Consider the following 17,225-nt stretch of genomic DNA (forward strand, 5'->3'; position numbering starts at 1 on the left):
GAGGGAGGAGGATGTCTTCCCTGTAACGCACAGCATTGAGATTGCCTGCAATGACAACAAGCTCAGTCCGATGATGCTGTGACACACCGCCCCAGACCATGACGGACCCTCCACCTCCAAATCGTATCCCGCTCCAGAGTACAGGCCTCGGTGTAATGCTCATTCCTTCGACGATAAACGCGAATCTGACCATCACCCCTGTTGAGACAAAACCGCGACTCCTCACTTTTTGCCAGTCCTGTCTGGTCCAGCGACGGTGGGTTAGTGCCCATAGGCGATGTTGTTGTTGCCGGTGATGTCTGGTGATGACCTGCCTTACAACAGACCTACAAGCCCTTCAGTCCAGCCTCTCTCAGCCTATTGCGGACAGTCTGAGCACTGATGGAGGGAATGTGCGTTCCTGGTGTAACTCGTGCAGTTGTTGTTGCCATCCTGTACCTGTCCCGCAGGTGTGATGTTCGGATGTACCGATCCTGTGCAGGTGTTGTTACATGTGGTCTGCCACTGCGAGGACGATCAGCTGTCTGTCCTGTCTCCCTGTAGCGCTGTCTTAGGCGTCTCACAGTACGGACATTGCAATTTATTGCCCTGGCCACATCTGCAGTCCTCATGCCTCCTTGCAGCATGCTAAGGCACGTTCACGTAGATGAGCAGGGACCCTGGGCATCTTTCTTTTTGTGTTTTTCAGAGTCAGTAGAAAGGCTTCTTTAGTGTCCTAAGTTGTCATAACTGTGACTTTAATTGCCTACCGTCTGTAAGCTGTTAGTGTCTTAACGACTGTTCCACAGGTGCATGTTCATTAATTGTTTATGGGTCATTGAACAAGCATGGGAAATGGTGTTTAAACACTTTACGATGAAGATCTGTGAAGTTATTTGGATTTTTACGAATGATCTTTGAAAGACAGGGTCCTGAAAAAGGGACCTTTCTTATTTTGCTGAGTTCAGGTAAGATAACATGTTTTTATTGTCACATACACCGGATATGTGCAGTGAAATGTATTATTTTAGCTATTCTTCTTTTAGGTAATATTTTAGAGGACGATGCATTTTATCCAAATTCTATAATGATATTCAATGGGCTACATCTGTCATTAGAAACGTTGATTGAGAAATTATGACATAATTTAAAAATATTTGGCTCCCGCACCTAAAAGAATAGCACTACAACACCACTGAGTACATGTAGGCCTAATTATGATGTTAGTTGACATTCATGTGGAAACTTTACTTTAACACTGCTTACAACTAAAGATAGCAGTCTGTTACAACAATCCTTATTTATCTTTAGACAAACCATTGACTGTATGAGACAAATACATGACAAATCTGGGCACGGCAACGAATACGCGCATTTATCTCTGATTGGTTGAATCCGGACAACTGCAGCTGGAATGCAAAGGCCTCAACACCTTTGATAGTAGAGGTTCATACATTTGATTTGACAGTAAGTCAACAATACAACAGTCAGTGGTGTAAAGTATGTAACGTTCCTGACCTGTTTTATGTTGTTTTTGTATGTGTTTATGGTCATGGCGTGTGTTTTGGGTGGGCAGTCTATGTTTTCTGTTTCTATGTTGGTTTTGGGTTGCCTGGTATGGCTCTTAATTAGAGGCAGGTGTTTTGCGTTTTCCTCTAATTGAGAGTCATATTTAGGTAGGGTGTTCTCACTGTTTGTTTGTGGGTGATTGTCTCCTGTTTCGTCGATGTATGTACCATACGGGACTGTTTTGGTTGTTCGGTTCGTTTTGATGTAGTCTGTTCCTGTCCGTGAGTTTTACGTTTTAGTTATGTAAGTTCATGTTCAGGTTTTCGTCTACGTCGTTTTCTTGTTTTGTAAATTTGTAAGTGTTTTGTTTTCGTGTGCCGTCGTGTCAAATAAAGAGATGGCATATTTCCCTAATGCTGCGTATTGGTCCACTGATCCTTCTCTCCTCTCCTCATCTGAGGAAGAGGAGGACAACAGCCCTTACAGAATCACCCACCAAACTAGGACCAAGCGGCAAGGGAGTGCTCAACAGAGCAACAAGGACTCCTGGACTTGGGAGGAGATCCTGGACGGTAGAGGACCCTGGGCTCAGCCAGTGGAATATCCCCGTCCCAAGGATGAGTTGGAAGCAGCGAAGGCTGAGAGCTGCTGGTATGAGGAGGCAGCGCGGCGACGCGGTTGGGAGCCCGTGAGTCAGACCCAAAAATTTCTTGGGGGGGGGGGGAACACGAGGAGTGTGGCAAAGCCGGGTAGGATACCTGAGCCAACTCCCCGTGCTTACCGTGGAGGTAGAAGGCGTCGTACTGGTAAGACACCGTGTTATGCGGTAAAGCGCACGGTGTCCCCAGTACGCGTGCTTAGCCCAGTGCGGGCTATTCCACCTTGCCGCACTGGGAGGGCTAAGTTGGGCATCGAGCTGGATGTCATGAAGCCGGCCCAACGCATCTGGCCACCAGTGCGTCTCCTCGGGCCGGCTGGTTTGCCAGTATAGCCCAGTGCGGGCTATTCCACCTCGCCGCACTGGCAGGGCTACGGGCACCATTCAACCTGGTAAGGTTGGGCAGGCTCGGTGCTCAAGAGCACGGGTCCTCCTTCACGGTCCGTTATACCCGGTGCCACCTCCATGTACCAGTCCTCCGGTGGCAGCCCCCCGTACCAGGCTGTCTCTCCGGGTTCTCTCTCCAGCTGTTTCCTCCTCTCCAGCGCAGCCAGTGCCTAGACCACGCACCAGGCTGTCTCTCCTTCTCCTCCCTACAGAGCCGTCCTGCAATAACCAGCCAGAGCCGTCCTGCCATGACCAGCCAGAGCCGTCCTGCCATGACCAGCCAGAGCCGTCCTGCCATGACCAGCCAGAGCCGTCCTGCCATGACCAGCCAGAGCCGTCCTGCCGGGACCTGCCAGAGCCGTCCTGCCGGGACCTGCCAGAGCCGTCCAGCCGGGACCTGCCAGAGCCGTCCAGCCGGGACCTGCCAGAGCCGTCCAGCCGGGACCTGCCAGAGCCGTCCAGCCGGGACCTGCCAGAGCCGTCCAGCCGGGACCTGCCAGAGCCGTCCAGCCGGGACCTGCCAGAGCCGTCCAGCCGGGACCTGCCAGAGTCCCTCAGCCGGGACCTGCCAGAGTCCCTCAGCCGGGACCTGCCAGAGTCCCTCAGCCGGGACCTGCCAGAGTCCCTCAGCCGGGACCTGCCAGAGTCCCTCAGCCGGGACCTGCCAGAGTCCCTCACCCGGGACCTGCCAGAGTCCCTCACCCGGGACCTGCCAGAGTCCCTCAGCCGGGACCTGCCAGAGTCCCTCAGCCGGGACCTGCCAGAGTCCCTCAGCCGGGATCTGCCAGAGTCTCTCAGCCGGGACCTGCCGCCCCTTATCCCGGTGCCGCCCCTTGTCCCGGTGCCGCCCCTTGTCCCGGTGCCGCCCCTTGTCCCGGTGCTGCCCCTTGTCCCGGTGCTGCCCTTTATCCCGGTGTTGGCTGTTCATTTAGGGGATGTTAGTTTGAGGGTGGTCATTGGGAGGGGAAGACAGAAGCGGGGAGTGACTATGGTGGTGTGGGGACAGCGTCCAGAGCCTGAGCCACCACCGTGGTCAACTGCCCACCCAGACCCTCCCCTGGACTTTGTGCTGGTGCGCCTGGCGTTCGCACCTTGAGGGGGGGGTTCTGTAACGTTCCTGACCTGTTTTATGTTGTTTTTGTATGTGTTTATGGTCAGGGCGTGTGTTTTGGGTGGGCAGTCTATGTTTTCTGTTTCTATGTTGGTTTTGGGTTGCCTGGTATGGCTCTTAATTAGAGGCAGGTGTTTTGCGTTTTCCTCTAATTGAGAGTCATATTTAGGTAGGGTGTTCTCACTGTTTGTTTGTGGGTGATTGTCTCCTGTTTCGTCGATGTATGTACCATACGGGACTGTTTGGCTGTTCGTTCGTTTTGATGTAGTCTGTTCCTGTCCGTGAGTTTTACGTTTTAGTTATGTAAGTTCATGTTCAGGTTTTCATCTACGTCGTTTTCTTGTTTTGTAAATTTGTAAGTGTTTTGTTTTCGTGTGCCGTCGTGTCAAATAAAGAGATGGCATATTTCCCTAATGCTGCGTATTGGTCCACTGATCCTTCTCTCCTCTCCTCATCTGAGGAAGAGGAGGACAACAGCCCTTACAAAGTACTTAAGTAGAAATACTTTAAAGTGCTTCATAAGTAGTTTTTTGGAGCATCTGTACTTTACTATTTATATTTTTGACAACTTTTACTTTTACTCCACTACATTCCTAAAAAGAATTATGTACTTTCTACTCCATACATTTTCCCTGACACCCAAAAGTACTCGTTACATTTCGAATGCTTAGCAGGACAGGAAAATGGTTTAATTCACGCACTTAAAGAGAAAATCCCTGGTCATCCCTACTGCATCTAAACTGCCAGACTCACTAAACACAACTGTTTTGTTTAAATTATATCTGAGTGTTTGAGTGGGTCCCTGGCCATCCGTAAATAACAATAAAAAACAAAATCATGCTGCTTGGTTCGCTTAATATAAGGAATTTGTACTTTTACTTTTGATACTTAAGTATATTTAAAACCAAATACTTTTTGAATTTTACTCAAGTAGAATTTTTCTGGGTGACTCACTTTTACTTGAGTAATTTTCTATTAAGGTATATTTACTTTTTTTCAAGTATGAAAATTGGGTACTTTTCCCACCACTGCCAACAGTTGAAGCTAGTGTTTTAAAATGTAGCAATTCATATAGACCTGGTATTACCAAACTGAGGTACCCGGCAATGTTGTCACGTTCCTGACCTGTTTTCCTTGTTTTTGTATGTGTTTAGTTGGTCAGGGCGTGAGTTGGGGTGGGCATTCTATGTATTGTGTTTCTATGTTGGGTTTAATGTGTTGCCTGATATGGTTCTCAATTAGAGGCAGGTGTTTGACGTTTCCTCTGATTGAAAACCATATTAAGGTAGGCTGTTCTCACTGTTTGTTTGTGGGTGATGTATCTCGTGTCAGTGTTCGTGCCACACGGGACTGTTCTCGGTTTTGTCACGTTTGTTGTTTTTGTATGTGTAAGTGTTCAGTCTACGTTCCTTAAAATATGACCACTTTCCACTCTGCATGTTGGTCCGATCCATGCTCCTCCTCGTCTGAGGAGGAGAACGACTTCGACAACCGTTACAAATGTTGTCGGGAATATGCCAAATAAAAACGTGATTCACATGAAACAATATATATACACACACTCTTAAATTTTTTTTTATATATATTTATTTATTTGTAACTTTTTTCACATTTTCAAACAGTCCATTTATATTTTCCAATGGGGCTATACATTTGGGCGAGTTCTCTCGCCTAAGTAGACTCGTTTCACTGCCAAAAATAAAATTAAACCGTCTACTGTTCAGCGAAATAACAACACAATGTCAAATACAGGTAGCCTAGTCAAATAATTAACATCCGATCACATTAACCGTTACTCTCTCGCGGGAATTCCACTCACGGTCCATATGGAGCCAAACGAAGCTGCTGCTCATGTTGGTATCTGTACTATTGGTGCAAAAGGGAGGGAGACATAGTGGAGTGGTAATGCGCGTGCAAGCAGTTGCTCCCAACGCCACTTGGGTACACTGCAGAATCCACCGAGAAGGGAATGCCTGACAGCTTGAAACGTTTTGGACACTACAGTGAAAATGTTTAATTTTGTTAAAGCAAGGCCCCTGAACTCTCGTCTATTTTCTGCATTACACAATGATATGGGCAACGACCATGTGTCACGCCCTGACTTTAGTTATATTTGTTTTCTTTATTTTTTGGTTAGGTCAGGGTGTGACAAGGGTGGTTTGTTAGGTTTTTGTATTGTTAGGGTTTTTGTATTGTCTAGGGTTTTTGTCTTGTCTAGGGTTTTTGTTTATCTATGGGGATTTTCTAGGGTTTTTGTGTTGTCTAGGGATTTTGAAAATCTATGGGGATTTTTTGTGGTCTAGCGGTTTGTAGGTTTATGGTGGCTTGAATTGGTTCCCAATCATAGACAGCTGTTTCTCGTTGTCTCTGATTGGGGAGCCTATTTAGGTTGCCATTTACCATGTTGGTTTTGTGGGTAGTTGTTTTCTGTTTTGTGTGAGTACTTGACAGAACTGGTGTGTTTTGTTCCACTTTTGTTTTTGTTTCAGTGTTCAGGTTATAATAAACATCATGAACACGTGCTGCGCTTTGGTCTACTCCTTCTTCCTCAGACGAACAACATTACACCATGTAACACTTTTACAACATACAGAAGTGCGCTGGTTATCAAGTGGCAAAGTATTGACAAGTTTTTTTTTAAATTGAGAGACGAGCTTAAAATATTCTTTACTAACCATAATTTTCACTTGTCTGACCGCTGGCATGATAACGAATTTCTCATTCGACTGGCCATTCTGGGTGATGTTTGTTCTCGCCTGAATGATATGAATCTAGGATTACAGGGACTCTCTGCAACTATATTCAATGTGTGGGACAAAATTGAGGCTATGATTAAGAAGTTGGAGCTCTTCTCTGTCTGCATTAACAAGGACAACACACAGGTCTTTCCATCATTGTATGATTTTTTTGTGTGCAAATTAACTCAAGTTTACGTACAATGTCAAATGTGATATAGCGAAGCAACTGAGTGAGTTGGGTGCGCAATTACGCAGATACTTTCCCGAAACTGATGACACAAACAACTGAGAGCCTAATTGAAATTGCAACAAGCGGTTTTGTGAAAATGTTATTTAATCAGAAGCCACTGCCAGATTTCTGGATTGGGCTGCGCTCAGAGTATCCTGCCTTGGCAAATCGTGCTGTTAAGATACTGATGCCCTTTGCAACCATGTACCTATGTGAGAGTTGATTCTCGGCCCTCAGTAGCATGAAAACTAAATACATGACTGTGAGCGGAAAATTATTTAAGACAGACTCACTCCAATACAACCCAACATTGTAGAGTTATGTTCATCTTTTCAAGCACACCCCTCTCATTAACCTGTGGTGAATTATTCAGAATTTTCAATGAACAAATAAGGTTTTAAGATGGTTAAATAAAGAGCAAAATTATTGATTATTGTATTATTATTTGTGCCCTGGTCCTTTAAGAGCTCTTTGTCACTTCCCACGAGCAGGGTTGTGACAAAAAACTCACACCTATTCTTATGTTTAATAAATGGCAGGCTTACAAAAGCCTGTGTGGCAGGCTTACAAAAAAAACAGCATTTGAGATTGTGCTGACCCTGGTGCTAGAGGGGGTCTTCAGCTGGAGGTTGAATGTTTGAAGAGGTACGGGACTATAAAAGGTTTGTGAACCACTGACATGAACTACTCACCGACGGAGAGCAAGCCTCTTTCAGATTTTCCCCCGATGATGATGACAAGCGCAGCTTCACAGTTTCATTGTCTACAGTCATTTCATGGTTATCTCTCGATAGAACCCTTTCCCTGACTGTGGAGACAAATGCGACATCATGCACACGTCACTTTACTGGAAGTCACTTGTACATATTTACATTTGTATGGTTAACAATATTTCACAATTATGATATCCTACAGTAGGCTATAAAATGACAACTATACTATATTCATCCGTGGTGATCTGCTTACCATCCTCAGATTTGAAATAAACAGTTGCTCTAGTGGAGTGTTGATCCTCGTAGTGCACCAAGCAGTCCCCTCCACTCGACTTCTTTTTACTTTGAAAATAAATCTGAAGCTTGTTCTGTATCCCTTTAGAGACCGAGTTTGTCCAACTGACGTCTACAGTGATGGGATAAGGATATTCATCCATCGTTTCTCCCCTCTCATGCGAAGACTGTTTGGGTATGAAACGTGTTGTCCTATTTCACTGCTTCCACTGTTTCACTTTCGTTTCAGGCTCGGTTGAGGAGGAAATCGTGTGTACAATGGACCTACTGATCCTATAACCACACCTTATATGAGTAGGCAGTGGGGTATATAAACCTTTTAGCCTATGCTTTTCTCATTAATGTGTTTAACTTAAGAACGTGTTGTTTAAAACAAATGGCGAATGGAAACGATGTGCATTATATTTTCACCTGCTTAACCATTAACAAAAATAATGAATGTTAGTTCATGCTCTTGGAGAGAGTGAACGTGATCACAGACAGACATGGGCAAGATGTCCCAATGGACAGGACCTTACAGGAGGAAGGTACACATGTTCACTAGTAGATGACACTATGCCTCAGATAATAACTTTGTTAGAATTTTCTGAGAGCTGGAGCAATGAGGGAATCCTCTTTCTGTCTCTCTCTGCGTAAATCATTCTCTTTCTATGGCCCCTTACACAGAAAGACAGATTGACAGTCACTGGATCCAGGTTCGAGTCCAGGTCAGGGGTTCCCCCCCAAATTTGCTACACTAGTTAACTGTTGCACTGCACTCATTTTCCTGGCATTAAACAGTCTGTAGTCTATTGAGTCACAGGTGTAGCCCTACCCGATGACGCACAGAGGGAAATATGGCACAAGGGAGGGAGGGACAGCATGGGCTAAGGCTATGGGGCTGTCAGCTGTCTCCAAATTGAAGCATCATTAAAGCTTCTAATATTTGTAACAACCTCAAAAGAGAGGAAATATGATGGAAAATAGGGGAGATAATGGATGGATAAAGACAGAGTGTATCAAAATGGTGCTGTAACTTTTGCACATTTCTACAGAGCCCTTACGGAGCTGGATAGCTCAACTGGGAAAGGTCTTAATACACTGTACCTCAGTTGACAAACACCAAATCTATTTTGTAGACATTTCCTCTACTTCTCTACCCGTATGTTGTCTTTATAAAAACTCTCTAGAAAGGCAGGAACCTAGGAAGAAACCTATAGAGGAACCAGGCTCTGAGGGGTGGCCAGTCGTCTTCTGGCTGTGCCGGGTTGAGATTATAACAGTACATGGTATTATTATTTGACCCTGCTGGTCATCTATGAACATTTGAACATCTTGGCCATCTCACCCGGCACAGCCAGAAGAGGACTGGCCACCCCTCATAGCCTGGCTCCTCTCTAGGTGTCTTCCTAGGTTCTGGCCTTTCTAGGGAGTTTTTCCTAGCCACCGTGCTTCTACACCTGCATTGCATGCGTGTTTGGGGTTTTAGGCTGGGTTTCTGTACAGCACTTTGTGACATTAGCTGATGTAAGAACGGCTTCATAAATACATTTGATTGATTGATTGATGGCCAAGATGTTCAAACGTTCATAGATGACCAGCAGGGTCAAATAATAATAATCACAGGGGTTGTAGAGGGTGCAACAGGTCAGCACCTCAGGAGTAAATGTCATTTGGCTTTTCATAGCCATCCCAATATGACACTTTAAATACTTCACAGAAGACTGAAATGTAACAAAACACCCATTCGGTTTATTGAGCTGTACACTGAGATGCTCAGTTTGTCAGTACATTCCTCCAGTGATTCCCCAACATCTTGTCAACATGAGTGTTTGAGATGAATGGTCAAACACCTCTTTAAGTATAAGCATGTTTGTAGCACAAAATATCACAAAAGATCTTACAGGTAGGCCCTCTTTCACTCTCGCATCATGTCACAAGCTGATAGGCTCCCAGAGGCAGGGCCATAAAAGGCCCCAGCTCACTCAACTGCCCTTCCCCAAAAGCCATCATCCCAGAACATCCTGAAGACTGAATAGCACAAATATAATTTGGGAATCTTTTCTTCCTCATGGCGCTATTTGAAGGCGAGTTGAATATTCAATGTGATCTTTGTATATAGATATTATTTAAGACTGATATTTATCAATTGTTTTCATTGACATCTATGTTTTAAAAATATGAAGGCTATTTATCCATTGAGCAGTGGCCGTTGTTTTTCTTCATAATGTTTGTAGAAAATAGCTTCTGCCCTCTTAGGTTCTTTTCAAGCCTCTTATATCAAAACATCTCAGACTAGAAACTATGATTTGAAACTATGATTAGAAACTATGGCCAACTACGATCAATCTATGATAAAAAACTATGAACAAATATGAAGCCATGTCTGTGTGTGTGTGAGTGATGATCTATTATTAAACGGTGTAATATTACTCTCTCGCTCTCTTACTCTTTCTACTACATCTGTCGATGTATACCAAAGTAACAAATGTTTAACAACGTTGCAAAGTTTTGGGGAATTATTAATATAATGTGTTACATAGTGTGCATCTGCGATAACTTTATGTAATAGGTCGTCTCTCTCTCTCTCTCTCTCTCTCTCTCTCTCTCTCTCTCTCTCTCTCTCTCTCTCTCTCTCTCTCTCTCTCTGAAAAAGACAAATGACATGACATTGACTCCTGAGTGTTGAACTTTTGCCCACTCTATAGCCACCCTGGTTATTATCGGACACTGCTGGTCAACTATGAACGTTGGAACATCTTGAATAGCAATAAGGGGTTCATGTAGTCTTAAATGTGCACTCAGCACAGCCCTCGGAGCATGATTCAGCTCTATTTTTAATCCTACGTTTATGACTTCTAGGGAGTGTTTCCTAGATGCTGTGCTTCGCCATATGCATTGATTGGTCTTAGTTTTTTTTAGACTGGGTATCTGTAAAACACTTTGTGACAACTGATGATGCAAAGATGGGTTTAAAGAAATACATTTGGTTGATTGACAGATTTGTGATGAAAACAGTTAATATGAGCGCTATTTCAAACATACAAGAATGGGTTTACAAGCTAGTGATGAAAACAGTTTATACGAGTGCAAATGATATATATTTGGTATAAATTTTGATATAAATGATATATATTTGATACTATTACCCAATAAAATCACTTCTCATTATGTACATTTCAAGGTTTCACAGACATAAAACAACTGTTGAGTTAATGTTTCTCGGACTAACCCACTGCTGACTTTCCTATTTACTAAAGAACAATCATTAAGACAAAATGCAAAAAGATGTCATATAATCTGTGTACATGTCATTCTATACTGAAAATATTCTAAAGGATTTTGTTGGTTGTTGATGTGATAACACCAATTTAGGAAAATACTGTTCATTTTTATTTTACTAAAATTGTATTGGTTATGTTGTCTCATACCACGCTAATACACTACCAAACAATGCAAGCAGATGGTGAATTAACTCCAAAACAAATGTATGTCTTTTTGGATCCAGAATATTTCAAGAATACCAATGGACATGATCAGATCCTCTTTCCTATCCAGGCATCATATAATGCACAGCCACATGCAAATCCATAAACACCACCAATAAAACATTGAAAAGATTAACATGACTACTAGCAATGTCATTATTTTCGTCACCATCCATCAATGGTTGAATTGCATTCTTTTTCTTTGTACATGCACCATTGGGCTATTATTATTTTTACATTTGCCATAACTAGTAAGCCTTACATCCTGACTCTAAACAGTTGAAGTCGGAAGTTTACATACACCTTAGCCAAATACATTTAAACTCAGTTTTTCCCAATTCCTTGTAAAAATTCCCTGTCTTAGGTTAGTTAGGATCACCACTTTATTTTAAGAAAGTGAAATGTCAGAATAATAGTAGAGAGAATGACTTATTTCAGCTTTTATTTATTTCATCACATTCCCAGTGGGTCATGTCACACCCTGACCGTAGAGAGCTGTTTATGTCTGTATTTTGGTTTGGCCAGGGTGTGATTTGGGTGGGCATTCTATGTTCTTTTTTCTATGATTTGTATTTTTGTGTCTTTGGCCAGGTGTGGTTCTCAATCAGAGTCTATCGTTGTCTTTTATTTGAGAACCATACTTAGGTTACCTTTTCCCACCTGTCTGTGTGGGAAGTTGTCTATGTGTAGTTACATGGCAGCACTCTGTTATTATAGCTTCACGTTTGTGTTGTTGTTTTTGTTAGTTTGTTTAAGTGTTCTTCTTTTTATTAAAGAAGAATGTATTCACATTACGCTGCGCCTTGGTCTCCTCACTACGACGAACGTGACAGGTCAGAAGTTTACATACACTCAATTAGTATTTGGTAGCATTGCCTTTAAGTTGTTTAACTTGGGTCAAACGTTTTGGGTAGCCTTCCTCAAGCTTCCCACTATAAGTTGGGTGAATTTTGGCCCATTCCTCATGACAGAGCTGGTGTAACTGAGTCAGGTTTGTAGGCCTCCTTGCTCCCACACTCTTTTTCGGGTCTGCCCACAAATTGTCTGAAGGGACAAACCAATACCTTGACTTTGTTGTTCTTAAGCCATTTTGCCACAACTTTGGACATATGCTTGGGGTCATTGTCCATTTGGAAGACGCATTTGTGAACAAGCTTTAACTTCATGACTGATGTCTTGAGATGTTGGTTCAATTTATCCACATAATTTTCCTACCTCATGATGCTATCTATTTTGTGAAGTGCACCAGTCCCCCCCCCCAACACGACACTGCCACCCCCGTGTGTCACGGTTCTGACGGTCTTCTTTGGCTTGCAAGCGTCCCCCTTTTCCTCCAAACAAAATGATGGTCATTATGGCCAAACAGTTCTATATTTGTTTCATCAGACCAGAGGACATTTCTCCAAAAGGTACAATCTTTGTCCCCATGTGCAGTTGCAAACCGTAGTCTTGCTTTTTTATGGCGGTTTTGGAGCAGTGGCTTCTTCCTTGCTGAGTGGCCTTTCAGGTTATGTCGATATAGGACTTGTTTAACTTTGGATATAGATACTTCTGTACCTGTTTCCTCCAGCATCTTCACAAGGTCCTTTGCTGTTGTTCTGGGATTGATTTGCACCTTTCGCACCAAAGTACGTTCATCTCTAGGAGACATCTCGTGTCTCCTTCCTGAGCGGTATGACGGCTGCATGGTCCTATGGTGTTTATACTTGTGTACTATTGTTTGTACAGATGAACGTGGTACCTTCAGGCATTTTGAAATTGCTCCCAAGGATGAACCAGACTTGTGGAGGTCAACAATTGTTTTCTGAGGTCTTGGCTGATTTCTTTTGATTTTCCCATGATGCCAAGCAAAGAGGCACTAGATTTGAAGGTAGGCCTTGAAATACATCCACAGGTACACCTCCAATGGATGCAAATTATGTCAATTTGTCTATCAGAAGCTTCTAAAGCCATGACCTCATTTTCAGAAATTTTCCAAGCTGTTTAAAGGCACAGTCAACTTAGTGCATGTAAACTTCTGACCCACTGGAATTGTGATACAGTGAACTATAAGTCAAATAATCTGTCTGTAAACAATTGTTGGAAAAATCACTTGTGTCATGCACAAAGTAGATGTCCTAACCGACTTCCCAAAACTATAGTTTGTTAACAAAAAATGTGTGTAATGGTTGAAAAACAAGTTTTAATTACTCCAACCTAAGTGTATGTAAATTTCCGACTTCAACTGTATGTTTAATAAATGTATTGTGTGTGTGTGTGTGTGTGTGTGTGTGTGTGTGTGTGTGTGTGTGTGTGTGTGTGTGTGTGTGTGTGTGTGTGTGTGTGTGTGTGTGTGTGTGTGTGTGTGTGTGTGTGTGTGTGTGTGTGTGTGTGTGTGTGTGTGTGTGTGTGTGTTTGGCAGGCTTACAATGATGGCAAACAACATTTGAGAGTGCGCTGACCCTGGTGCCAGAGGGGGTCCTCAGCTGGAGGTTGAATGTTTGAAGGGGTACGGGACTATAAAATGTTTGGGAACCACTGACATAGAGGATCTATTACATAAAGTTATCATAGATGCACACTATGTAACACATTCTATTAATAATTCCCAAAAATTGGATGTCATTGTATTTCAGAACTTTTGCAATTCAAATATAATCCCCAGTTTACAATTGGCTCATTCATCCCCCTCCTCTCCCCTGTAACTATTCCCCAGGTCGTTGCTGCAAATGAGAACGTGTTCTCAGTCAACTTACCTGGTAAAATAACGGTAAAATAAAAATAAATAAATAAAAACTTTGCAACATTGTTAAACATTTGTTACTTTGGTATATATCGACAGATGTAGTATAGAGAGAGTAATATTGCACAGTTAAATAATAGATCATCACTCACACTGTCACGTTCCTGACCTGTTTTCTGTTGTTTTTTATGTGTGTGATGGTCAGGGCGTGAGTTTTGGGTGGGCAGTCTATGTTTTCCGTTTCTATGTTGGTTTTGGGTTGCCTGGTATGGCTCTTGATTAGAGGCAGGTGTTTTGCGTTTTCCTCTAATTGAGAGTCATATTAAAGTAGGGTGTTCTCACTGTTTGTTTGTGGGTGATTGTCGCTGTGTCTGTGTATTTTGCACCACACGGTACTGTCTCGTTCGTTCGGTCGTTCCTGTTTATGTGTTCCTCGTTTCATGTAAGTTCATAGTTTAGGTCTGTCTAGTTCGTTTTGTTGTTTTGTAAAATTATTCAAGTGTTCTTCGTGTGTTTAGTTTCGTCTTGTTAAATAAAGTTTATTATGTATTCACAACCCGCTGCGCCTTGGTCAACTCACTCACCGAAAGAGAGCGTTACAGAATCACCCACCAAACCCAGATCAAGCAGCGGGTTAACGGACAGCAACGACAGCAGCAGCGCAAGAAGGAGGAATGGACTTGGGAGGATGTTTTGGACTGGAAAGGTTGCTACACATGGGAGGAGATCCTGGCTGGAAGGGATCGCCTCCCATGGGAACAGCTGGAGGCACTGAGGAGAGCAGAGGCAACCGGAGAAGGGAACCGGAGTTATGAGGGGATGAGTCTAGCACGGAAGCCCGAAAAGCCCGTGAGTACCACCCAAAAATTTCTTGGGGGGGGAGGCTAAGAGGTAATGGGCCGAGGGCAGGTAGGAGACCTGCGCCCACTTCCCAGGCTAACCGTGGAGAGCGGGAGTACGGGCAGACACCATGTTACGCAGTAGAGCGCACGGTGTCTCCTGTACGGTGCATAGCCCAGTGTGGGTTATTCCACCTCCCCGCACTGGTAGGGCTAGATTGGGCATTGAGCCAAATGTCATGAGGCCGGCCCTACATATCTGGCCACCAGTACGTCTCCTTGGGCCGGCTTACATGGCACCAGCCTTACGCATAGTGTCCCCCGGTTCGCCAACACAGCCCAGTGCGGGTTATTCCACCTCCCCGCACTGGACGGGCTACGGGGAGCATGCAACCAGGTAAGGTTGGGCAGGCTCAGTGCTCAAGGGAGCCAGTAAGCCTACACGGTCCGGTATTTCCGGCGCTACCTCCTCGCCCCAGCCCAGTACCACCAGTGCCTACACCACGCACCAGGCTTCCAGTGCGTTTTAAGAGCCCTGTTCCTCCTCCACGCACTCTCCCTATGGTGCTGTCTCCAGCCCAGTGCCTCCAGTTCCGGCACCACGCACTAAGCCATCTGTGCGTCTCCAGAGCCCTGTACGCACTGTTCCTTCTCCCCGCACTCGCCCTGAGGTGCGTGCCCTCAGCCCGGTACCTCCAGTTCCGGTACCACGCACCAGGCCTATAGTGCGCTTCGAGAGGCCAGTGTGCCCTGTCCCTGCTCCCCGCACTAGCCTTGAAGTGCGTGCCGTCATCCCGGTACCTCCAGTTCCGGCACCACGCACCAGGCCTACTGTGCGCCTCAGCAGGGCAGAGTCGGCCGTCTGCCCAACGCCTTCTGCACTGCCTGTCTGCCCAGCGCCGTCTGAGCCATCTGTCTGCCCAGCGCCGTCTGAGCGATCTGTCTGCCCAGCGCCGTCTGAGCCATCTGTCTGCCCAGCGCCGTCTGAGCCATCTGTCTGCCCAGCGCCGTCTGAGCCATCTGTCTGCCCAGCGCCGTCTGAGCCATCTGTCTGCCCAGCGCCGTCTGAGCCATCTGTCTGCCCAGCGCCGTCTGAGCCATCTGTCTGCCCAGCGCCGTCTGAGCCATCTGTCTGCCCAGCGCCGTCTGAGCCATCTGTCTGCCCAGCGCCGTCTGAGCCATCTGTCTGCCCAGCGCCGTCTGAGCCATCTGTCTGCCCAGCGCCGTCTGAGCCATCCGTCTGCCCAGCGCCTTCTGAGCCATCCGTCTGCCCAGCGCCTTCTGAGCCATCCGTCTGCCACGAGCCATTAGAGCCGCCCGTCTGTCCCGAGCCATTAGAGCCGTCCGTCAGTCAGGAGCCGCTAGAGCCGTCCGTCAGTCAGGAGCTGCCAGAGCCGCCAGCCAGTCAGGAGCTGCCAGAGACGCCAGCCAGTCAGGAGCTGCCAGAGACGCCAGCCAGTCAGGAGCTGCCAGAGACGCCAGCCAGTCAGGAGCTGCCAGAGCTGCCCTCCGGTCATGAGCTGCCCTCCAGTCATGAGCTGCCCTCCAGTCATGAGCTTCCCTACAGTCATGAGCTGCCCTACAGTCATGAGCTGCCCTACAGTCATGAGCTGCCCTACAGTCATGAGCTGCCCTACAGTCATGAGCTGCCCTTCAGTCATGAGCTGCCCTACAGTCATGAGCTGCCCTACAGTCATGAGCTGCCCTACAGTCATGAGCTGCCTTACAGTCATGAGCTGCCCTACAGTCATGAGCTGCCCTACAGTCATGAGCTGCCCTACAGTCATGAGCTGCCCTACAGTCATGAGCTGCCCTACAGTCATGAGCTGCCCTACAGTCATGAGGTGCCCTACAGTCATGAGCTGCCACTCAGTCCGGACCTGCCAGAGTCCCTCAGCCCGGAGCTGCCAGAGTCCCTCAGCCCGGAGCTGCCAGAGTCCCTCAGCCCGGAGCTGCCAGAGTCCCTCAGCCCGGAGCTGCCAGAGTCCCTCAGCCCGGAGCTGCCAGAGTCCCTCAGCCCGGAGCTGCCAGAGTCCCTCAGCCCGGAGCTGCCAGAGTCCCTCAGCCCGGAGCTGCCAGAGTCCCTCAGCCCGGATCTGCCAGAGTCCCTCAGCCCGGATCTGCCAGAGTCCCTCAGCCCGGAGCTGCCAGAGTCCCTCAGCCCGGACCTGCCCCTTATCCCGGTGCTGCCCCTTATCCCGGTGCTGCCCCTTATCCCGGTGCTGTCCCTTATCCCGGTGCTGCCCCTTCATTTAGGTGGTTTTAGTTGGAGGGTGGTCATTGGGAGGGGGATACAGAAGCGGGGAGTGACTATGGTGGTGTGGGGACAGCGTCCGGAGCCTGAGCCACCACCGTGGTCAGATGCCCACCCAGACCCTCCCCTGGACTTTGTGCTGGTGCGCCCGGCGTTCGCACCTTGAGGGGGGGGGGGGTTCTGTCACGTTCCTGACCTGTTTTCTGGTGTTTTTTATGTGTGTGATGGTCAGGGCGTGAGTTTTGGGTGGGCAGTCTATGTTTTCCGTTTCTATGTTGGTTTTGGGTTGCCTGGTATGGCTCTTGATTAGAGGCAGGTGTTTTGC

The 17,225-nt window shown here is 46.2% G+C and overlaps 1 protein-coding gene across 1 annotated transcript in view; it reads right to left on the minus strand.

Annotated features, from left to right (window-relative positions):
• LOC129864012 (protein mono-ADP-ribosyltransferase PARP14-like) overlaps positions 1-7,850 on the minus strand; it is a 43,979-nt gene extending 36,129 nt beyond the window's left edge. The window contains exons 1-2 of the mRNA XM_055936537.1: positions 7,578-7,850; positions 7,304-7,419 (exon numbers count right to left, since the gene is read on the minus strand). Of these exons, the coding sequence (XP_055792512.1) occupies positions 7,304-7,419; positions 7,578-7,761 (300 nt within the window). The 5' untranslated portion in view covers positions 7,762-7,850. The remainder of the gene's footprint in view (positions 1-7,303; positions 7,420-7,577) is intronic.
• Positions 7,851-17,225: the final 9,375 nt, after the last annotated feature.

Source organism: Salvelinus fontinalis, chromosome 10 (genome assembly GCF_029448725.1).
Source record: "Salvelinus fontinalis isolate EN_2023a chromosome 10, ASM2944872v1, whole genome shotgun sequence".
Lineage (NCBI taxonomy): Eukaryota > Metazoa > Chordata > Actinopteri > Salmoniformes > Salmonidae > Salvelinus > Salvelinus fontinalis.